The sequence below is a fragment of the Megascapheus bottae genome, chromosome 1 (genome assembly GCF_031878675.1).
Source record: "Megascapheus bottae isolate mThoBot1 chromosome 1, mThoBot2.hap1, whole genome shotgun sequence".
NCBI lineage: Eukaryota > Metazoa > Chordata > Mammalia > Rodentia > Geomyidae > Megascapheus > Megascapheus bottae.
The window spans coordinates 15,586,394-15,609,706 of record NC_143509.1 but is presented as its reverse complement, the minus strand read 5'-3'; the positions used below and the strand labels follow the sequence as shown (position 1 = coordinate 15,609,706).

The window sequence follows — 23,313 nt, the reverse complement described above, 5'->3', positions numbered from 1 at the left end:
CCTAAATTCAAGCCTCCAGGCCCAGATAAAAACTTTCCCTTAGCAAAGTATTAAATAAATGTTAGAACTCAGTCACATCTATGGGTTCACAATGTCAGGATCTAGTTCTGATATGAAAAAGCCTAAGTGAGACAACGCTGCCAAAACTCACCTTATTCTAAACAACCTATGAGCATAGTGAAGGAGGTTGGATGCTCTTACTCACAAGAAATTAGGGCCAGTGAGATAGGGTGGTTAAGAGTCTTGCAGACTTAATTTCTCCCGCTAGCTTCAAACTGTGACTATAAGATCTCGGCCTGCTAAGTAGCTAGGACTGCAGGTATCACAGGCAGTAGTGGTGGGCAGATTTTAAGGCAGAAAATTGTCCTGATCTTCCTTCTCTTTCATTGCTAAGTGTTAAACGTGAGGCCTCCTGCCACTTCGTCATTTAATAGTATTAAATGTATTATCACTGCACAACAGACTTGTAATAACTAAGGTTGAAACTTGCTTTTCACATCCTCATCTCCACTTTCACCTAGTCGCTGTGAAGTGGGGGGGGGGGCTCGGCGCGCATGCGCAGGCACGCGCCTCTCCCGGGACTTGAACTCAGGGTTCAGATGGTGGCTTTGCGCTCTTTCGCTCAAGGAGGGCGCTGTACCACGTGGGCCGCAGCTCCAGTTCGTGCTTTGTGCAGGTTGATTGGAGGTGAGAGCCCGGCACCTGGGTGCCAAGGAGCAGCTGGGCCTGCAGCTAGGAAGCCCTATGCCTGGCGTGACGGTAGACGCGGCCCGCGCAAGCGCAGTTACACGTAGCGCTGATCCAATCCCCAAGGCCCACGCGATCCAGGCTGGCGCATGCGCTAACAGAGCCCGAGCGCGCGCGGCGCCGATTCCGCACGCTCAGGTATGGTACTCCGGTGTGAATCCTCCCCAGGGTTCCGAGCCTCCTCGAACCAGGGTTCCGGAGGAGTGTGGCTCCGCCCCTCAGCCGCCGGTTCGTATCCTGATTGGCTAACTCTGAGATGCACCGCCGGAGCGTGTCCTGATTGGCTGGCTCTAAACGGGACGAGGACGGATTTCAGCCTAGGACCACTTCCTGAAGCGCCGGACAGGAAGTCAGCTGGCGCCTCCGGAGTCCTGGGGAGAAAGTGTTCTTTGTCGCCGCGGCACCGGCCCGGGCTCGCGGAGGGCGGGAGGCTGGCCGTTCCGTCCTGCCGCACCCCAGAGCCCGTTTCCATCGCGACACCACGGCCCCCTCCCGCAGCCCCGAGCCCGGTGCGGCTGCCCTGCGATCCCTTCTGCCTCCCCGAAGCTGCTCGTCGGGGCCATCGGCCGGGGACCGGCCCCCTCCGCGGGCCCTCCTGGTCGCCTTGAGCCCCGCCTGGTCGTCGTCTTAGGCCCCGAGACCCCGGTCCAGCGCGGCTGCCTGAGACTCGGGACCAGACGGAGCCAAGACGCCCGTCCCCGGGCCTCCCCCAGTGGGGCTCTGCGTCGTCCCTGACATGTCGCCCACCGTCTCTCACAAGGACAGCAGCCGGCAGCGGCGGCCGGGGACTTTGAACCACTGTCCAGAAGTGAAGAGCGGCCCCCTGCCGCCGGGCAGCTGGGACGATGGCCAACTGGATGCGGTGGGCGGGGAAGGAGACCGAGAAGCCCTTTTGCGGGACGCGGGTCCCGGGGACTCACCGAAGGGCCCTCGGAGCTACCGCGCGGAGCTGGGCAGCATCTTGCTGCTGCTGCTGCTGTACGTGCTGCAGGGCATCCCCCTGGGCCTGGCGGGCAGCGTCCCACTCATCCTGCAGAGCAAAAACGTCAGCTACACGGACCAAGCCTTTTTCAGCTTCGTCTTCTGGCCTTTCAGCCTCAAGTTGCTCTGGGCGCCCTTGGTCGATGCAGTCTACTTTAAGAGCTTCGGTCGTCGCAAATCGTGGCTGGTGCCTACCCAGTACATACTAGGACTCTTCATGATCTATCTGTCCACGCAAGTGGACCGTTTACTGGGGAATACCGACGGCCGGACTCCCGACGTGGTGGCGCTCACGGTGACATTCTTTCTGTTTGAATTCCTGGCCGCCACGCAGGACATCGCTGTGGACGGTTGGGCGTTAACCATGCTATCCCGGGAAAATGTGGGGTACGCTTCCACTTGTAATTCGGTGGGCCAAACCGCAGGCTACTTTCTGGGCAATGTTTTGTTTTTGGCCCTGGAATCTGCTGACTTTTGTAACAAATATTTGCGGTTTCAGCCTCAGCCCCAGGGAATCGTTACTCTTTCAGGTAGTGTATAGACACGAAACGCTGCTCTTGGTGACATTATGGGAAGCCCATACTGGGAATCTTTGGGGTGGGTGGCTCGAAGTATGTTTTGTGATTTGGGTTAAAAAGGAAGTTAAAACCAGAGTGTCAGGAAAGCCAGAGAACTACCTAAGAGCAGTCGTTATTGATCTGTCAATGGACAGGAAGTGGCAACCGATAAAATTAAAAAAATTGAGCCAGAGATCCACTGGTATTCGTGGAATACATAGATGTACATTTGGGCAGGGGGAAAAGTGCGGCTCATGTGGTTCTCCTGATCTCTTGGGTGCTGGTGGGTTGATTCTCATGTCCTACTTTCTTGGCTCTTCTTATCCCTGTGCCAGGTGTCCTCATCTCGCCATTGGGTGAAGGCACAGGGCCAGTTCATTCAAACGTGAATCAGAGTTGGCTGAGTGACAGGGCTATAAAGGCCACCTCTGAATAGGGCAGACCTGAAGACAAGAAGTAGAGAGATGGGCGTTTCAAGGGAGCAGAAAGTTGCCAGCCATTGACTGCCTGAGTGAGAGTAAACAATCCTCATTTTAGATAGCATTTGACGTTATTTGTGAGAATTTTATTAAGACTAACCTGTTCTTTTGTATATCTGTTTGAATAAGTGCGAAATTTGAACTTTGTTCTTCAGGACATTCTAACAACTGCTTTTTAAACTTTAACTCTGTGTCTGTAGACAGTAGACTTCTGTTTTTGATTTAAACATTTTGGTTAAGTTAAAGAGTTCTTAGGGTTGGCAGTGTAGACTTGCCTAACATATGCCAGGCCCTGGCACTTGGGTAAAAGACTGTTTTCTAGTTTCCTTTTAATGATTATACATATCATATTGATGACTGCAAGTTTGCCTGGGATTGAACAGCATTCTTGCATGTTTGGCAAATGCTCATTGAAGATTGAGCCTAAGTCCCAAATCCTGACCAATGGTTGTGAGGGATTTTTATCAAGAAGAGGTATGAACTCTATTTGAAAAGAAAAGGAGAGAGGGATAGGAAAGGAAGAAAATCTGAGAGGGCCCATGACTTTTTAAATTTCAAGTGTACTCTAGGGTTAGCACTGTTTTGAGTGTTGCCAGTAAGTAGAGATGGAGTGTACTGAGAAGTTCTTTGACACCTAGAAGGGAGAAATTTTGCGCAAGAGGATAGGATGAGGGCTGACACCCTTAGAACAAAGACTTAATTACACAGTAGTTGGTCCTTTCATACTTACAGTTCAAAACTCAGAAATGGACCTTTTCTGTTCTAAAGAGTCTTCTCTAAGCTCTTCTAGAAAAGCCATTTTTTTTTTCTGCCAGTCCTGAGGCTTGAACTCAGGGCCTGAGGACTGTCCTTGGGCTTTCTCAAGGCTAGAGCTCTTCCATTTGAGACACAGCACCACTTCCACCTTTTTCTGTGTATATAGTACTGAAGAATCAAACCCAGGGTTTCATGCATGCCAGGCAAGCACTCTACCACTAGGCAATGCTCCTGGCCTAGAAAAGAGATCTTCTAAGGCACAAGAAATGATAAACCCAAAAGAACAGAAAGATGAGAAAATAAAGGTTTTTACTTGAAAGGATCATATATCTGTTTCTTTTTTTCATTCTTTAGAGATAAGGAACTGAGGTCAAGTGACAGGTAGAGGTAGACTTGTAGTTGAAGTGTTTCTAATTCCTGAACTAATGTTCATATGTTTGGCAGGAAATTGGGAAAAACTTCAAGAAAGCCCTTGTAACCTAGACATAAGGCATGCTGACTTTCTTTTTCTTTCTTTTTTGCTTTCTTTTTCCCTTTCCCTCTTTCTCTAACCCTCCCTCCCTTCTGACCATTCTCTGTTTCCCTCTTGTTCTCCCTCCCTCCCTTCTTTATCTGTCCCTCTGTCTCTGTCTTTTTCTCTTTCTTACCAGAGAAAAAGTATTGTGTTGTGACTCCTGATGTCTAAAAAACATCAGCTCACTCCAAGAGTGCTGTATTTCCAGAATTGGTGATTTAAAGCTTTCTTGTTTTAATTTTTTAAATGCTCTAGGCCTACTTTTTGACTTCTGAACGCCTATTTGGCAATAAGATCATAAGTGTTATGATTAATTTAAATCTGGGAATTTTCTGCTCCCAAGAAACTCATAGTTTATGATGTAGATAGCAAGGAGCTTCTATTCTAATAAATTGTTTTCTCGAGGGATTTCAAGACTGCTAGGCCTTCATATACTCTGGAGGAGATAGTAATTCTTTTCTTGTTTATTTCCCCAGTTTAAAAATGCTAGTTAGATCCGTATAAAATATGTCATTAGGCCAGACCCAGCTTTTGAATGGCAACTGAGAAGCACTGATAACTATAATGATTAGAAACATCAGCTGAGGGACCGGGAGTTTGGCCTAGTGGTAGAGTGCTTGCCTAGCATGCACGGAGGCCCGGGTTCGATTCCTCGGTACCACATACAGAGTAAAAAGAGGGCAATAGTGGTGCTGAAGCTCAAGTGGTAGAGCTCTAGCCTTGAGAAAGTCCAAGGACAGTGCTCAGGCCCTGAGCTCAAGCCCAGGACTGGCCAAAAAAATAAAAAAGAAACATCAGCTGAGGGGTTGGGAGTTTAGCCCAATGGTAGAGTGCTTGCCTAGCATGCAATAAGACCCAGGTTAGATTCCTTGGTACCACATACAGAGAAAAACCAGGAGTGGTGCTGTGGCTAAAGTGGTAGAGTTCTAGCCTTGAGGAAAGCCCAAGGGCAGTGTTCAGGCCTGGAGTTCAGTCCCCAGGACTGGCAAAAAAAAAAAAAAAAAAAAGAAAATAAGAAAAAAGAAATATCAGCTAAGATAGCAAGCATCAGATGTGAGCTTAGGTGCAATTATATCCTGCTAAAACATGGAAAAGAGGAGAGGAGAGATCTGGACATTTGAGTTTATAGATTTTTTTTTCTTCTTAAAAAAATTCTGCCATGCACCGGTGGCCTGTAATCCTAACTACTCAGGAGGCTGAGATCTGAGGATTATGGTACCAAGCCAGCCCAGGCATAAAAGTCTGTGAGACTCTTATCCCCAAGTAACCACTAGAAAACCAGAAGTGGCGTTGTGTCTCAAAATGGTAAAGTGCTAGCCTTGAGCTGAAAAGCTCAGAGATAGCGCCCAGGCCCAGAGTTCAAGCTCCAGAACCCAAAACAACAACAAAAATCTGCGTCAGCACTGGGGCTTAGACAGAGCGCCTCATACCCTTACTTACTTGGCGTTCTTCCAGTTGAGCCACAGTTCTACTTCCAGCCTTTTGCTGGTTAATTAGAGATAAAAGAATCGTTAGGTCTTTTCTACCCTGTCTGGCTTCAAATGGAATTGCAATCCTTGATCTCAGTCTCTTGAATAACTAGGATTACAGCTGCAAGTCACCAGCACCCAGCTGGTGGGGGAAGAGAGGACAGACAGGAGAAAGACCGGAGTGGAGAGGGAGGGGAGTAGGAAAAGAGGAGAGGGATGTGAAATGGGAGGGAAGCTGGAGGGAAGGGAAAGAAAGAAAAAGATGGCATCTGTAGGGTGTTTCTAGCCAAGTCATGTTTCTATACAGATCAGAAGGTGACAGGAGGTCTTCAGCACTGTGTAGTGGCTAGTTGCTAGTTAGGATACAGTGTTCAGGGAAATTAACAAGGTCGAGGCTTTGGCATTAGACATCAGGTCACAAGCTTACCACTTAGAATGTGGCTAATGCCTAAAGGCAGTTTGATCTGGAGTGAGATTAGTGAAAGCCTAGCATGTGGGGTTGTGGAAAAGGTGATGATGGTGCATGTAAAGTACTGGTGTATGTGGCACAAGGCATGCATGTGATTACTGACGGTTGGCACCAAGGCGTGCTCTGTCTCACCAGAACAGCCCGTCCACACCTACAGACACGGGGGAGTCATTTACCTGCTGCTGTGCTAAAAGAAGTATTATTCTTGAACAGATTGGAAGTGATGAGTTCTTTATTGTCTGTGTTGCTGAAGTACTGCAGTAGTCAGGGAGTGTAACTGTGACCTGACTGGTGGATGTTGTGTGCTTGGAAAATCACCTCCCGTCCCCCCCACTTTTGAACTGGCATGCTATGCTTTTGTTTCATTCAGCATGGTCATGCACCACCTGTCTGTAGCCTTCCTTTTCCTTGGTAAGTATCACTGTTTTGAGTCAATATAGTCAACAGTCAGGTCTGCTATGCCTCAAACATAAACACCCATGTCCCTGGAGAAACTTGTGTATTTCCAATAATTATTCATTTCAAAAATTAATTACAGATTTAAAATTTCTTAATTTCAGATTTTCTTTTTTTCTGGGGAACTGTATTTTTAATCACAACGACATTAGTTGCCCTTCTGAAAAAAGAAAACCGAGAACTACCAATAGTGAAAGAAGAGACGCAAGGCATCACAGATACCTATAAGCTGCTTTTTGCAATTATAAAGATGCCAGCAGTCCTGGCGTTTTGCCTTCTGATTCTAACCTCGAAGGTAAGAGAATTATGAGCACACTTAATATTCTATGAGAGTTGCTAACTTTGTGTAATTCTGTCGAACTCAGTCCTTCAGAGAATTTCCTTCCTATACCATTAGAATTCAGCAGTGAAAAACGATATATGTTATTAAACGTACATAAAATTGCGATGAAAGAAAGCAAAGTGACTTGGAATTTTGAAAAGAATCACATCAGAAGAAGTGCTAGTAAATGTAAATTTTATTAATGTTATTAATGATTGGGATAGAAATGAACACCTTAATTAAAATACACCTTAATAATATTGGGAGGGTAACATTATCCATGACAATATAATTTACAAATATATGGAAGTGTATGTCTTGAGAAGGGCTTTTAAAAATCCACTAAATTGTGCTAGGTGTGTGGCTCAATAGCAACTGCCTAGCAACAAGCATAGGCCAAGTTCAAAACCTAGTACTGCCAGCAACAGAAAAGTCCCATTAAAATATTTATGTGCTTGTGCCAGTCCTGGGACTTAAACTCAAGCCACAGCTGGGCACCATCCCTGAGCTTTTTACTACAGGGCTAACACTCTAACATTTGAGCTACAGCTCCGCTTCTGGGTTTTTTTATGGTTAATTGGAGATAAGAGTCTCATGGACTTACCTGCCTGGGCTGGCTTTTAACCACAATCCTCAGATTTCAGTCTCCTGAGTAGCTAGGATTACAAGTATGAGCTAATAGCAACCAGACATTGAATTATTTTTTTAGACACTGAAATATGCCATAAAATAAATGAGTAATTACTAACTTATTCTGTATGAAGATGGCTCACTTTTACATTTATGAGGCCGGGAGCATGGCCTAGTAGTAGAGTGCTTGCCTAGCTTGCACAAAGCCCTGAATTCAATTCCGTATTACCATGTACACAGAAAAAGCTGGAAGTGGTGCTGTTGTTCAAGTGGTAGAGTGCCAGCCTTGAGAAAGCTCAAGGAGCAGTGCCTAGGCCCTGAGTTCAAGCACCAGAACTGGCAAAAAAAAAAAAAAAAAGATTATGAGATGTGAGATGTGGTACTAGAAGAAAGATAAGGTTAACTTACAGTAAGCTACTGCTCCAGTGATGTGTACTTCATGGAGATTTCATTTGTATGTTTAGACCAATCAGCATAAACACTTCACAGTGATCTTTAACAGCCCTACTGGGAACATAGCTTCTACTTTCATTTCTGGTAGAGTGTTCTTTGGCTAGAGATGAGGCAGAGCACCCACATAGCAAGTGCAAAGCCCTAAGTTCAAACCCCAGTGCCATTAAAAAAGAAGAAAGTTCTTATTCCTCTGACAGAGGAGGGGAGTTTAAGTGATGCTAAAAGACAAGTTTGCAATCGCATCACTTAGAAATGGACACTATGGGCATGTTTGGCATATTTCTTCTGAGCCTTGCCTTTGCTCCTCTACCTGTGTGCCCAAGTACATGTTTATATATTTCATAGACACTTATTTACACATACACTTGTTTTTACAATATTATTCCAGACATATTCCCATTTCACTGAATAGTGTTTGAAAGAATGCTTTTTTAATAACTATATAATAACCATAGCATTTAAGTTCATTGTAATCTCACCCATTTTTCTACTTATTTAATTTGCTGGTGTTTATTTTCCCTCCATTGTTTTAGCAACGGTCAGCTGTACAAAGGGCTTCATTCTCTTCTGCCATGTCCACACATGCACCAATTTTACTTAGATGAGACTCACTCCAGGCACTCTTCCTCCTCTCTCCCTCCCATTTCCAGCCAAATCTCAACAAGTGTCATTATTCTGCTTTCACACGTGTACATGAATATTCCCTGCTTCACTATTCCACTTCCATGCATGTACATAAGAATTCCCTTTCCCCCTCTCACTACTGGCCATACCCTGAGCATATCTGCTTTACATTACTGTTTTTCATTTGTGTGTGGGTGTGCGCGCGCACGTGTGTGCAAGTAAATTGTTCAAAGGAGTTTCACCATCGTAATTCACAGTACATGTACTGTACTTTAACCAGATTGACTCCTTGCCTATCCTCATTTCTTCCCACCCACATATTCCTAATTGCGCTCATGTTTTTTAATTATAAAAAGACACTAGAAAACATGTTAAAGTTTTGTGTAGAAGCTCTGTTCAGTGTGTCTTTGTTGTGTTTTTGAGAAGGATATACAACTTCTCTGCTCCAGTGACCCTCCCAGCCTCCAAGGAGGGGAGACTACAGGCATGCTTCTGTTGCCTGGCTATTAGAATGTATGGATTCTGGGTCAGACGCTGTGTCCCCCAGCTCAGCACTCTTTGAAGTACATCTGTATTGTTACTTTGCTCATCTCATAGTATGAACATATTCTGTGGCGTGAGTAGACACTAGCCTCTCTGAATAGTGCTGCTGCAAGCACTCGTGTTTATGACAGAGGTGAGCCTGGGCGCACACTTCCAGTACAGAGGAGTAGAGTTACTGGATCACAGGTGACTTACCAATTATATTGTGAGGAACCCAACTGGGTCCTACTTTCCAGCCTCTAGCAATGTGTGTTGCTTCATATCTTTGAAAATTCATAAATCTTGTTTTTCATTTTAGTATTTCTGTTGGGTATGTACTGATATATTTATCGTGATGTTGATGTGAATTTTCCTGATGGTTATAAAGGAGGAGAATATTTTCATACACTTGTTGACATTTGAATATTCAGAGATGCCTTTTTTTTTTTTTTTTGCCAGTCCTGGGCTTGAGGTCAGGGCCTGAGCATTGTCCTTGGACTTTCTCAAGGCTAGAACTCTACCACTTGAGCCTCAGCACCACTTCCGGCTTTTTCTATATATGTGGTACCAAGGAATCAAACCCGGGTCTTTGTGCATGCTAGGCAAGCACTTTAACCACTCGGCCAAACTCCCAGACCTTTTAAAAAGAACTTATTCTCTTTTATAAGTGTTTTGTTAGATATGTGTGTAAGTGTGTGTGTGTTACAAATAATCTCCTACTGTAAACCTTTTAAGAGTAAATGTTGAAGTCAGTTTATATATCTCATTTTTACCAAGAGAATGGATAAAATGTAAGTGAAAATTCTGGAGTTACCGGTACAACTTTAAAGTTTAACATGTTAAATGATGACAGACATCAGTGACTCACACCTGAAATCTTAGCAGCTTAGGAGGCTGGGATTTGAAGGTCCTGGTTTGAAGCCAGCCAGGGCAGTAAAATCTGTGAGACTTTTATCTCCACTTTTAACCACCACCAGAAAACCAGAAGTGGAGCTGAAGAGCTTACAGACAGCACCCAGGCCCAGAGTTCAAGCCCCATTACAGACAAAAAAAATAAAAAGAAAGAAATAATTTCATACTTGGTGCAAAATTTCCAGCAAGAGGACCTCCAAGATAGGCTTTTAGAGTCTAACTGACAGCATTTAGCTGTGTGCTTTACTCTTTTTTTTTGTTTTTGGTGGGTCATGGGGCTTGAACTTGGCCTGAGTGCTATCCTTGTGCTCTTCAGCTCAAGGCTACCATCGTACCCCCTGGGCCTAGGCGCTGTCCCTGACCTCTTCGGCTCAAGGCTACTGCCCTACCCTTGAGCCAAGCCTCACTTCCCATTTTCTAGCAGTTAATTGGAGATAGGAGTCTCAGGTCCTTTTGTGCCTGGGCTGGCCTTGATCCTTGATCCTCAGATCTCAGCCTCCTGAGTAGCTAGGATTACAGGCGTGAGCCACCATCCGGCTGGCTTGCTTTACTCTTTTGAAATGTTTCAGGGTCATTGATGTTCAGTGTGTACCTTTATCCATAAGTAACGTAACCATGTATTCCAAAGAACAGGATACTCTTCACAAAACCAAGCTCAGTAAGAAATTAGGAAGTTTAAAATTCATAAAATGGTTTGACAGTACTACAAATTGAACTCAAAAGCCTCCTACTCAGCTTTAGCTTTTTTTCCCCCCTGAAGCCTGGCTGTACCACTTGAGGCACACAGCTCCTTTTTTTGTGATGGTTAATTGATAATGGAAGTCTCACAGACTTTCCTGGCTTCAAACTGTGGTTCTCAGATCTCAGCCTGAGTCACCAATACCCAGCTTAAAAGCTTTTCTTTTAAACTTAAAATACGGGAGCTCTTACGTGGAGGGGGAGAGGGCTTAATAGTATTTAGTTTAAATAACACACTGTACTGTTTTTTTGGTGGGTCATGGGGTTTGAGCTCCTGGCCTGGGCTGTCCCTGAGCTCTTCCGCTCAAGGCTACCATCCTACCCTTTGAGCCACAGCCTCACTTCCCATTTTCTAGTGATGAATTGGAGATAAGAGTCTCACATTCTTTAGTGCCCAGGCTGGCTTTGAACAGCAGTCCTCAGATCTCGGTCTCCTAAGTAGCTGGTATTACAGAAGTGAGTGTCTATACTGGACTTTTTTGAAGTGGAAGTTGAACTTTTATTTGAGCCACTGGTAGTTCCTGCCGTGTCAAATTTTCTGTTGCTTTCACTGCATAATAGGAAATGCTCAGGCAGAGTGTGCTCTTGCGGACTTGATAGCCTCTGTCCCTCGTGACAGCTAGGTTCTTGCGGACTTGATAGCCTCTGTCCCTCGTGACAGCTAGGTTCCTGTGGACTTGATAGCCCCTGTCCTCCGTGATGGCCAGGTTCTTGGCGAGGACACTCTCCGGAGTGCTGGTTTGTTTCCCGTTGCAGATTGGATTTTCAGCAGCAGATGCAGTGACGGGGCTGAAGCTGGTGGAAGAAGGCGTGCCCAAGGAGCACTTAGCCCTCCTGGCTGTGCCAATGGTTCCTCTGCAGATAGTGCTGCCTCTGATCATCAGCAGGTATACTGCCGGCCCCCAGCCTCTGAACGTGTTCTACAAAGCCATGCCGTACAGGTAAGTGCAGGGCGAAGGAACGGAGAGATGTGCGGGTGAGAAAGTGCATGGTTATCTGAGGGCAAGGAAGAGGTGTGGCCACAGAGGATTCGGAGGTGACCTCAGTCCCAGGGCCTCCCACTGTCCCCAGTCATGCCAGCTGCCTAGATTATGGGTGGACGGAGAGAGAACTGAAGGAAAGGGGCCTAAGAAGAGCGGTTAGCGTGGGACACACACACACACACACACACACACACACACACACACACGAAAGGGGCCTAAGAAGAGCGGTTAGCGTGGGACACACACACACACACTGGCTTAACAGGAGCTTGTGCAAGACAGTGTAGTGGCATCTCTCACCCCTCCCCTCAGTCACTCTAGGTTCCTTTCCCTGTAGGTTATTACTCGGGCTGGAGTATGCCCTGTTGGTCTGGTGGACACCCAGGGTGGAGCACCAGGGCGGGTTCCCAGTCTATTACTATGCCGCGCTGTTGCTGAGCTACGCCCTGCACCAGGTAAGCGGTCCTTCTCTATAGCTGCCTTATGAAAATAACCACATGTAAGATTTAAGCATTGATGCCAGGAGTGTAGTCTAGTATGCATGAAGCCCTGGGGTTGGATTCCTCAGTACCACATATGCAGAAAAAGCCAGAAGTGGTGCTGTGACTCAGGTGGTAGAGCACTAACCTTGAGAAAGCCCAAGAACAGTGCCAAGGCCCTGAGTTCAAGCCCCAGAATTGGGGCGGGGGGAAAGATTTAAGCATTAATTTCACAATGAGGATAAAATTTGGTGTGGAATTTTGGTCTCCATCTTTTGACAATGAGTTCTGTTACAGTTTCTTGTTCATTCATTTTTTTTTAAAATTTTTCATTCAATAAAACTTGGTTACATTTCACAATTGTTTCCAAGGCCAGCTAATTTTCCACTTTTCTTTTTGGCACTATTGCAGTTTGAAATCAGAGCCTTGGGCTTTCTAGACAAGCATTGTACCATCTGAGCCAGAACCCACAGGGCCTTGCCTAGGCCGCCGCTGAGGGAGGGGGCTTGTTCAGGACCCAGGGTGGACATGAAGGGCAGCGTCCTTGGGTACAGCTGCAGCTGTTGCTAGGATTTCCTATGGAACATGGGCTGCACACTTTGAAAGCTGTGTGCATATACCATCTTCTAAATGGACATAAAAGTAACTACCAGCTACTCCGAGGAGGTTTTGCATACAGTTGAAATCATTTGGAAGTGTCTGTGGGTCTCAACTGACTGTGTATTTACAGTCATTGTGCCCATACTCTCAGCTCTATGCCCATAAACATGGTGATAATTCTGTTTTCACATGCTTAGGTAATACTGGCCCATGCAAGAAAGTAAAGAAGTGTTTGCATTTAGGCTACACCTGTCCGTGGAACAGGTAAAAGCTGCTATTGTAGATCAAATATTACTCTTTTAGCTTTAGATTTCATTAGGGAGGGTCTCAGGGTGTGCTCATGACGAAAAGGTACAAGGCCAGAAGGGGAGAAACAGTGTGGCCACAACTCAGCTCCTTACTCCAGCCGGCATTAGGAAATACCTGGTCTCTAGGGACCTGTTCGCCCTGGGGAACATCTAGATAGGTCATGGCCCACTCCATTTGGCCTTCAGCCTCCTCTCCATGAACCCCCTGGAAAGTTGTGAGGAGTATACTTAAAACAGAGTTTCTAGTGGCTTCCTAAGAGGGAGTTCATGGCTGGCACTTAGACAGGTTTTGCTAATTTCTTCTTGGTGGTGTTTGTTTTCGGGGAGACCAAGTTTCACTGTGTAATGCAGTCTCAATTCTCTTTAGTACTGGGTTTCAGGTGTGTGCTGCCATGACTGGTCTGCTAAAGTTTTAATCTTTCAATTGCCAGATGAATGTTGGAATATTATTTTTTCGGTATATATATATATACATATATACATATATATATGCATGTTCATGCTTCCATGATTATCTGAGTATTTATATAACTAGCATAGGTACATAAATGCAAATATACACATTTTATAAGTATACGTATCATTTTTTGTACTATATCTAAATTACATACATATCAAGTAGGAATATGGGGCATATATAGAGATATGTCATATATATCCTTGACTAGTCGGTAGATCTGGACTGTCATTATTTGTAATACAACATGTATACTTGTATTTGTAGTACTCATTGCATGTGTCATAATTCCATGTCCCTGTTTCTCTAGCATGCAATAAATTATTTAGGCACTGTTCCTTACTCATCCTGGTATTGCCATAAAAACTTGATAGTATGTTCTTCCTGAATGTTTGTGTAATTCAGTTCAGAAAGGATCTTAAATACTAATTTTGAGGTTTATAATTTAGAATCATACCTTTAATAAGTCAACTACAGAAACTGAGGTAGAGCTAACTGGAGAGCTCCTGCTTGCTGCCTGACATCCTGGTTCTGGTTTCTAGCAATCACTGAAAAATAAGCCTGATCATACTAACAAAAGCTTTTGAGCTTTGTTTCTTGATTTTGGTGTGTGTGTGTGTGTGTGTGTGTGTGTGTGTGTGTGTGTGTGTGTGTGTGTGTGTGTGTGTGTGTGTGTGTGTATGTGCATGTACACGCATAGTGCATGCGTGTGTGCGCACTGGGGCTTAAATTCAAGGCCTGGGCTTTGTCCCTGAGTGTCTTTGGCTCAGGGCTGGTGCTCTGTCACTTGAGCAACAACAGCTCCACTTCAGGCTTTTTGTTTGTAGTTTCATGAATTAAAGAGTCACAGACCTTCCTGCCTGGTCTGGCTTAAGAACTGGGATCCTCAGATCTCAGCTTCATGAGTAACCAGATGATAGCACCCTGCTAAAGGTTTTCATTTTGCCCCTAGGTGACGCTGTACAGCATGTATGTCTCCATAATGGCTTTCAATGCCAAGGTTAGCGATCCACTCATTGGAGGAACCTACATGACCCTTCTGAATACTGTGTCCAACCTGGGAGGGAACTGGCCTTCCACGGTGGCTCTGTGGCTGGTGGATCCCCTCACAGTGAAAGAGTGTGTAGGAGCATCCAACCAGAACTGCCGGACACCTGATGCTGTTGAGGTGAGAGTGCCTTAGTACCAGCTCACGTTGAGCTCCTGTTAGCAAGCTTGACTCCACACTTACCTCACATGCCCCTACTGTAGCTTCTGCTGTAGGAATCCACCTCTGTCCCTGTGACTATAGGGGCTTCTCAGCACAGGAGGATCCCCTCCCTCCAATCCCTCCCCTCCCTTAGGGTCACTGTGTGGCAATGAGTTTACAGAGAGAGACAATACAAAGCTAGGAAAGGGAACATTCTGTTGGTTTTCTAGTAATAATTGTAGCCAAAACTGAATGGTAAGTATGGCATGTTCATAAATGATTTTGAATTAACATGAATCTCCTAGAACAGAATTATTGTCGGTTTCCTCATTTCAGAGCAGGAAGGACTGCATTTTGAAAATAAACACTGCTTGTGGCAAGAGCTCAAAATTGTTTTAGATCATTGCAGAGACTAGGACACATGAGCATAGTAGGAAATGTTTTTAATAAACATGACAAATCTCTTAAATTGCAAAGTAGAATAACTGCTGGGTATTTTTATTTTGAAACTGGATTATTCATTATCATTTTATTTTTATAGCTTTGCAGAAAACTTGGTGGCTCGTGTGTTACAGCTCTGGATGGTTATTACGTGGAATCCATTATTTGTGTTTTTATTGGATTTGGTTGGTGGTTCTTTCTTGGTCCAAAATTTAAAAAGTTACAGGATGAAGAGCCATCTTCGTGGAAGTGCAAAAGGAACAATTAATGTGCCATGACAGGCAGACACAATAGAAGGTAACTAGGCTTAGTTTTGTTCAGAGAGCTGTGATAATCAGTGCATACAATGATAAAATATTATTTTAAACAAGGAATCTATATAAAAATGCCAAATGGTTGAAAATAGAGATGTCTTTGTTTTATCATACTTTTTCCTTGACTTGTTAATGTGTTTTAAAGTTTCCGTAAGGTCAGGAATGGCTCTGTAATGACTTTCCTGGGACTAAGCAGGATCAGCTGCAGCCCAGTGTGCTGACATTTGACCAAGTATTGATTTTGGCTCCTGTCATTGAGCCGTGCTTGAAATTTGGGTATAGTATACCTAAGGCGAGGCAGCTCGCTCGATCCTCTGAACTGACTATATAACAGGTTGAACCCCACTGGTTGTTAGCCAGTTTGATTTTATGTCAAGTTTGCAGAGAAGAGAATGTAGCCTCCAGGAGCATAACTTAGCTGTTGTTTCTGAGACCATGACCCCATTGTACAGAGGTGTTTAAAAGGGGGGGAGGGAAGCTATTTTAAGTGTACTTTCTGCTTTTGTAATCATTAAAAATTTATAAGACTATTCAAACTATTTTTTATAAAATGAAAACTCTGATTTTTTTTAATTTATTGATTTCCCCAGCCTGCCCACCTTTTTGTGGATCCTTTGATTGCTTGTTAACTGTGGCTGGCGTGTAGCAGGTGTTGGTCCTCAGTACTTCGCAGCACACCACCAGCTTCACAAGTAGCTAATGACAGGACCAAACTCGGTGTTCCTGGCAAAGGTGTAAATATGAAACATTCTGAAAATACATGTTTTAATTACTGTGAAAAAACAGTAAACTTTGCAACAGAATGAAACTTAAATGAGTAATAACAGACTTTAGGAAGGTAATGTTTCAAACAGTGAGACAGACATTTCTGTGCCTTTGACAAATTAAGTCATGTGGCAGAAGGAAGTTTTTTTAATGAAGCACTTTATTGGTGAGAAGATCTCGTAATTGCTTTATGCCAAATCAGCTATGATATGTCCTTTGTTGAAGCTCAGCCTTGTGTTTTCTACATAAACACAATTTCCAGTGGAATATTGACATTCCAAGAGAGTTAAGCTTTGAATCCGTGTGTTCTGTACACCCTGTGATAAAGCCCCAGCATAGTTGGTATCAGGTGTTATTGTTTAATAATTGTATAAGTTCTTCCACATTAGGAACAAAATGATGAAGTTTTAAGTCCTACTGTTTATCTTCAAGTCAAACACTGGTGGCTCACCCCTATAATTCTAGCTTCCCAGGAGGCTGAGATCAGAGTATACAGTTCAAACCCAGCTTTGGCAAGATAGCCTGTGAGACTCGTACCTCCAACTAACCACCAGAAAACCAGAAGTACTGCTGTGGCTCACATGGCAGAGGACTTTAGCCTTGAGACAAAAATCTCAGGGACAGAGCCCAGGCCCTGAGTTCAAGCCTCACACGTAACAATAACAATAATAGTAATAATAATTGTATCTTCCTATGAACAGCCTTGCTGATGCCTGTGAATTTTATAATATAGGTTGGCTTTAGAGCGGGTTTTTTGTAAGTGATGGAGGATAACTGGGTGGGAGAAAATGGCCGGAGGCGTACAGCGTGTGAGGAAGACTGGGCACGGCCGCAGCCCCGAGTTCCACCGGTGGAACGCCAGCGTGTAGTCCCGGTCAGTCCAGAAGAGCCCGGGAGGCTGCTGCACCAGGCCACCACGGCAGGACATGGCCCCTGGTGACCCGATCATACATTATAATCCAAATGTTTACTTGAATAAAGAAAAATCCACTGGACTCTGGTGCGTGAAATGCATTCTCATTTTTAACCTCTGGCTTACGAAGCTCAGGTTTCAATAATCTTTTGTTTTACTCGATGGTTTGCTCCTCAGGAGGCTGAAGATCTGAGAGCCCTGATTCAAAGCCAGCGCGGGCAGCAAGAATCAATGAGACTGTTATTTCTAATTAGCCACCAACAAGCATGAAGTGGAGCCGTGGCTCAAATGGTAGAGCACCAACCAGCCTTGAGCACAAGCTCAAGGCAGCATCCGGGGTCCTGAGTTCAGGCCCCTTAGCAGTGCACACAAAAATAGCCAGGCATCAGGAGCTCACAGTTGTTAGCTTAGCTATGCAGGGGCTCAGCCTTTGACCCCTTTGCAAGAATTAGGAGCGAGGGGTTGGGGTTTAGCTAAGTGCTAGAGCTTTTCTCTGTATTTGTGAGGATCCACAGGAGGGGCGGGGGCCAGACTTTCAAGAACAAAATCCATGTCAAAAGTGTTCGATTCCTCGGTACCACATACATAGAAAAGGGCTGGAGGTGGTGCTGAGGCTCCAGCGGTAGAGCTCTAGCCTTGAGAAAGTCCAAGGACAGTGCTCAGGCCCTGAGCTCAAGCCAGGACTGGAAAGAACAGGTTGTCATGGCCAAGATCTTCGTAAGGCTCTGCCCACGAGCAGGGTGGACGCGAGCGCACCGGCTGCGCAAGGCTGGGCTCCGGAGGCGGGAGAACCGCGGGGAACCGTGTCTCCGTGGTTTCCATAAAGGCGCTTTAATACCACAACCCTCGGGAAAGCTGCCCGCGCGGGCCTGGGCTCTCCCGGGCCGCCCCGCCCGCCCGGCGGGCCTCGAACCCCGCGCTTCCGGCCCGCGCGGCGCCCAGGCGCCGCCGGCGGAGGCGCAACATGGCGGAGCGGCCCGCGGGCCCCGAGCCGCCGGCCTCGGGCGGGGGCGGCGCGGCGCCCAACCTGGTGTCGCGGGCCTCGCAGTGGGCAGACGACCACCTGCGCCTGGTCCGGGTACGCGGTGGGGCGGGCGCGGGGGGTGCGGCGCTGCGGCGGGGACGGGCAGGGCCTCCAGCTCAGCTCGGCGGAGCCGCCCCGAGCGCCGGGGTCGGGGGCGTGGGAGGCCGGGCCGCGGAGTCGGGGGCCCGGGGCGGCGCCAGCGCGCCCTCCTCCCCCTCCTGCCCCCCTACTCGGCAGTTACCCCGGCCCCCGCCCCGCCCCGCTCCGCCCCGATCCCTGGGCACGGGAATGGCTGCGCGGCTGCGCGCTGGCTCGGCCTGGTCCCCGCCGGCCCGGAGCACACCCGCGCCTACACGGTTCTAGTAGGAAGCAGGCGCACCCAATAGCTGTATCCGCGGGAGGCCCGGGGTGGGCTCTGCGGTTCCGGGTGGGGCCCCGGGGTGGGCTCCGAGGCCCCGGTGCCCGCGGGAGGCCCGGAGTGGGTTCTGGGGTCTCGGGGCGGGCTCTGGGGGGCACCCACTGGGAACCCGCGGGGCTCGCAGGAGTCCTGCTGCGGGTGCAGAGAGGCATCTGGGCCCCAGGACCTTCCGAGGGAAACTCCAGCCCTGGCTTACAGCCACATGCAGAAAGGAGACTGAAGCTGCTCTGGAGGCTGGAGGCCTCGCTGGCGCGGGGTGGGGCTAAAGGAAGGATCCAGAAAACACCTGGCCAGGAAGCTGGGTGAACTTGTGTTTGCAGATGCTCTGTAGCCAACCAGCAAGAAGTCAAGGCCGTGTCTGCACACTGCACACTTACAGTTGTGTCGGCTTCTGCTAGCATTAGGTTTGTCTGTAGGTATGGTTAACAACTGGTAGATAAGTATACACACAACCTACGCGGATGTAACATTCACATTAATAAAGAAGCCAGCCGTTCTTGTGGTTCAGCAAGAATAGATATGTAAATCATTTCAGTGCAAGTTAAAAACTGACCTGAGGCTGGGGGTTATAGCTCAGGGGTAGCACAGCACTTAGCGCGCATGAGGTGTGTGGGGTTCTCTCCAATTCCCTCATTATAGATAGATATATAGATATAGAGCCGAGAAGGTAGCCATATCTATAAGAGAAGATGCCACAGGCAAACCTATCACAGAACCACAGGAATGTACCTTAGATGTATTTTTCAATTGCTTTTTTAATGTACCAAGTTGTAATTTGTAATTCCTAGGAATTACATTTTCCTAGGAAAAATGTTAAAGAGTCTTATTCTTTGAGAGTGTTGCAGTATTTGTAATGTTTTTCCTTATGTTCCAAAAGGAAACAATTTTCACACATCATTATTTTTTCTTCAGCCATTTACTCATTTATATTTGCCAAGATGCTGTATGTTCTAGGTCTTTCTACAAAACCCTTAAATTTCCACAATAGGTGCAGGTTATGCTAATTATTCTGGCGTTGAGTACAAGAAGTACTGAGTCAAGCATGCCTTCAGGGAATTCGGGTAAAGAGGTACAGTCAGTCAGTGGACTGTGCATGCCGTGTCTGGAAGAGAGTATTGCAAAGCTAAAAGATATGTGTGAGTGTAAAGCTGAAGTTTGGGGAAGAGATAGGCCCTCAGTGATTCGAATAGTAGGCATTGTTCGCATCATTAGATTTCTGGAAGGCAGTTTTATTTTCCCCGTCTTCTAATAAGTACGCTTTCTGTTGTGAATCATCATCAGTGAGAATTAATCGTTGATTTTCTTTCCACAGAATATCAGCACTGGAATGGCCATAGCTGGAATAATATTATTTCTAAGGAGTGTTCGACTAGTGAGTTGAAACCACAGTTGAAGTGGGAAAGCTGGGGAGATGCTGAAGGGCAGGCACTTCCTCTGAACAGCCACGGATACAAACAAACCTGCAGCAAGGAGAGTAGAACTTAAGTGAGCTGAGATTCCTGGGACCTCTCAGGTCTCCCCTCAAGCGTGTGTGGCGGATCTGTTCAGATGGTAGGCTGCGAGCAAAGGGGCGATCCTTCAGGTCTAGGTGTGGGGATTTGGAAGAGGAGGGCTGGGGCGTGGCTCGGGCCTGAGGCCCCGCTCAGGGGTGCCGTCCCGACCTGACCCGACCCGCGTGTCCCCGGTGCTCCCTCCGCAGACCGCCAAGTTCACCAGCGCCGCCGCCGTCCCGGCCGAGTTCATCCGCAAGCGGGTGAAGCTGCGGGGCCGCCTGCGAAGGGTGACGGACGCCGGCCTGGAGGTGGAGCACCTGCCCGTGGTCGCGCCCCTGCTCTCCGCCTGGAGACGTGAGTAGCCATGAGTAGGGCGGCCCCGAGGGCCTGGTCCCTTAACTACCCTCCCGCACGGCCCTCCTGACCCCCACGGTGGGAGAATTCTTGGCCTGTGGAACTCAGGCCGCCGCTTTAGGCCAGGTTGTCCCCGGTTGTCCGTGCTTCTGTCAAGCTTCTGAGTTCCCAAGCAGAATCATGCTCCTTCTGTCCACCAACACTTCCCTATGGGTCCTCCCCTTCCTTCCCACAACGCTCCTGCAGCTGTCCACCCTGCCCTCACCCGAGGCCTGGGGTGTCCACCCTGCCCTCACCAGAGGCCTCTGCTCTCAGGAAGCTTTTCCTATTCACCTTGGTCTTCACAGTGCCTAGAAAAAATACTTTATCATCGAAAAGAGATGTGGTCAAATTGATCTGTGAATTAGCTTGATTTTTTATTTGTTTCTGTGTAGCCCAGCCTGGACTGAAACTGGAAGTGTAGCCAAGTTGGCCTTTGAGCCCCCAATTCCCTGCCTCAGCCTTCTGAGTGCTGGGATTACAGGGCTGCACCACCATGCCTGGTTTAATTATATTATTCCCAAACTGACAGTTTAATGTATTTGTAGAATGGATGTAACAGGTGCAATAGGATTAAAGTTTATACATCAGATATCTATGTACAAAATTCATTTTCTAGTCAGTCACTGGTAGCTCTGATTTCAGTGGCCTGTAAGCCTAGCTATGCAGGAGTCTGAGATTCAGAAAAAAATCTTAGCCCAAGAAGAATCTGTAAAACTATGTCATTAACCAGAAGAAAGATGGTTGGAGAAAGACTAAAGTAGTAGAGTAGCAGCCTATCAAACTTGAGGTCCTAAATTCAAACCCCAGCACTGACAACAACAAAAATTCATTTCTGATAAGTTTTATAGATTTCAAGAAGTTGTTTCCTCCACTTATGTCCATCTCTTCCATCTTCCTTATCACAGTTGCCAGGGAATGGCTGGAACCCAGGAGTTTTGAGACCGGCCTGGTTAATACACAGCAGTCCGTCCATTGACAATCGATTAATCCTATCATTATGTTGGTCAAATTTTCATAAAGGCTTTGAGTAAAGAGATCTTCATATTATGTTACCTTGTATATAAATTAATAAAATCCTGTCTGCATGTCAGTTTTGCAAAGCAGCATCCTAGGAACGCCCTGTCTGGAAGCTTGTTAGATAGGAAGAATTCCTCAAAAGCTGCCACTGCCCTCTCTAAGTGGAAGCAGTGTCTAGCTCTAGGGGCAGCAGCCACGCTTACTGGAGTACATATCTGTAGAGTTATGAGTACAGGTGTGGAAACGTGTTTGGGGATCGAGAGAGTCCAATCTCTTCCATGGAACATAATGAAGTGACATTGTCTTGCCTTGTATTGTTTTAAAGGAAAATGTGAATACAGAAGATGGGCATAAATGTAGAGATTTTGATGATTTCTAAATCAGTACTGCACATTCCAGTGTTTTCCTGGGGGCTGGGCAGCGGCACATGGCTTTGGCACCATTTGCTTTGGTGGCTGCTCCGAAGGCAAACCCGCTCTGTGTCCCCCCTCAGAGGAGCCCTGTGGTGTGCTGCTGATCAAGCTGGCCGGGGTCCAGCTCACCGACTCCGGGAAGGCCTGGCTACAGAGGGAGCTGCAGCCCTCCCAGCACCTCTGGTTCCAGCTGCTGGGCAAAGAGAACTCAGCCCTCTTCTGCTACCTCCTAGTCAAGAAAGTGAGTAGGTGAAGCACTGTTCTTGGCCTACTTGTACCTGGGGTGAGCATTTTGCATGGGCCTGGGGCTCTGAGGTACGGCAGCCCAGCACATGTGTCTGTCATCCTAGCTACTCAGGAGGCTGAGATCTGACGATCACAGTGTGAAGCCAGCCTGGGTGGGGAAGAGACTGTTAATCCCCATTAGCCACCAAAAGCTAGAAGGAGAGCTGTGGCTCATTTGGCACAAGGGTACTAACATTGAACAAAAGAAGCTCAAGGTCCTGAGTTCAAGCCCTGGCACCAGTATATGCACACACATAAAAGCCTTTTAAAAGCCTTTTATAAGCTACTGAGTTTAGAATAATATGTATATATCCAGATAGATAGATAAAACTATGTCTAGATATATCAAAAGGATCCTTGTGATATATATTTTTGGCTTTCTTTTGGGAACTAGTATTACTGAATCATAAGTAAGACAATATGGTGGAGTATTTTGACATTAATCTGACATAATTGAGTTTTGTTATTTCTGCTCAAGGGTGGATACTTTAGTGTGAATCTGAATGAAGAGATTTTGAGAAGAGGACTGGGCAAAGTTGTTCCTGTGACAGGGCTGGACTCTGATTCTAAAACCTACTGGAAAATTCACAGAAAGTTACTTAAAGCTGAACTCAGAGCCTTGAAAAAAGGAGAGGGAATCTGGAAAGAAGAATATGAAAAAGAAACGTATTTGGCAAAATTCAGAGACTCCTGGAAAGAAATATGGAAAAAGGACAGTTCCTTACAATCCTCTGGATCTGATTTCAACTTGAAAACCCAAAGCTACTATGACAAAGTTAGAAGCACTTACGATATGTGGAAAGATAGTGTGAATAATTTCTCCCTAGTACTGAAATTCAGGGAGTTGAAAAGTCGTCTGCGCTTCCGTAGAAAAGGTTGAGGCCTCCCTCTTGGGAAGAATACATACAGCTTGTAAATATATACACATGTTCACTGAGTCAAAAATGGAAGTTTCACCAAATGGTCAACATCTGAATTAATGTAAATAACCCACTGTTAGTGGAAAGTGCTTTTATGAAAGGAAAACTGTGCACTGGGTGAGGGATGCCATGTATCTATCGTGAATATTTTTTATTCCCCATCTCCAATGGCCAGATTCAAACCTAAGGCCTCAGGGTTCTGAAGCAAGAGGGCGCTAGTGAAACCACGTTTGCAGCTCTGCAGCTTTTATGCTGGAGGAGGGGAAGTT

The 23,313-nt window shown here is 46.3% G+C and overlaps 2 protein-coding genes across 4 annotated transcripts; both read left to right on the top strand.

Moving 5' to 3' along the window:
• The first annotated feature begins 1,089 nt into the window (after window positions 1-1,089).
• Slc33a1 (solute carrier family 33 member 1) lies at window positions 1,090-17,160 on the top strand. 3 transcript variants are annotated; one of them, XM_090337965.1, is made up of 6 exons: window positions 1,090-2,258; window positions 6,533-6,723; window positions 11,386-11,570; window positions 11,950-12,067; window positions 14,409-14,624; window positions 15,187-17,160. In XM_090337965.1, the coding sequence occupies exons 1-6, from the start codon at window positions 1,484-1,486 to the stop codon at window positions 15,352-15,354; spliced, it is 1,653 nt and encodes a 550-aa protein (XP_090194091.1). In that variant the 5' UTR covers window positions 1,090-1,483; the 3' UTR covers window positions 15,355-17,160. The 3 variants fall into 3 exon arrangements, with proteins under 3 accessions (XP_090194091.1, XP_090194099.1, XP_090194108.1); XM_090337982.1 differs by lacking the exon at window positions 6,533-6,723 and having other exon boundaries at window positions 2,010-2,258; XM_090337973.1 differs by lacking the exons at window positions 6,533-6,723; window positions 11,950-12,067.
• An 871-nt stretch (window positions 17,161-18,031) lies between these two features.
• On the top strand, window positions 18,032-23,089 carry Miso1 (mitochondrial inner membrane subdomain organizer 1). Its single transcript, XM_090337951.1, has 5 exons — window positions 18,032-18,156; window positions 19,833-19,892; window positions 20,220-20,367; window positions 21,920-22,080; window positions 22,603-23,089. The coding sequence occupies exons 1-5, from the start codon at window positions 18,043-18,045 to the stop codon at window positions 23,002-23,004; spliced, it is 885 nt and encodes a 294-aa protein (XP_090194077.1). The 5' UTR covers window positions 18,032-18,042; the 3' UTR covers window positions 23,005-23,089.
• Window positions 23,090-23,313: the final 224 nt, after the last annotated feature.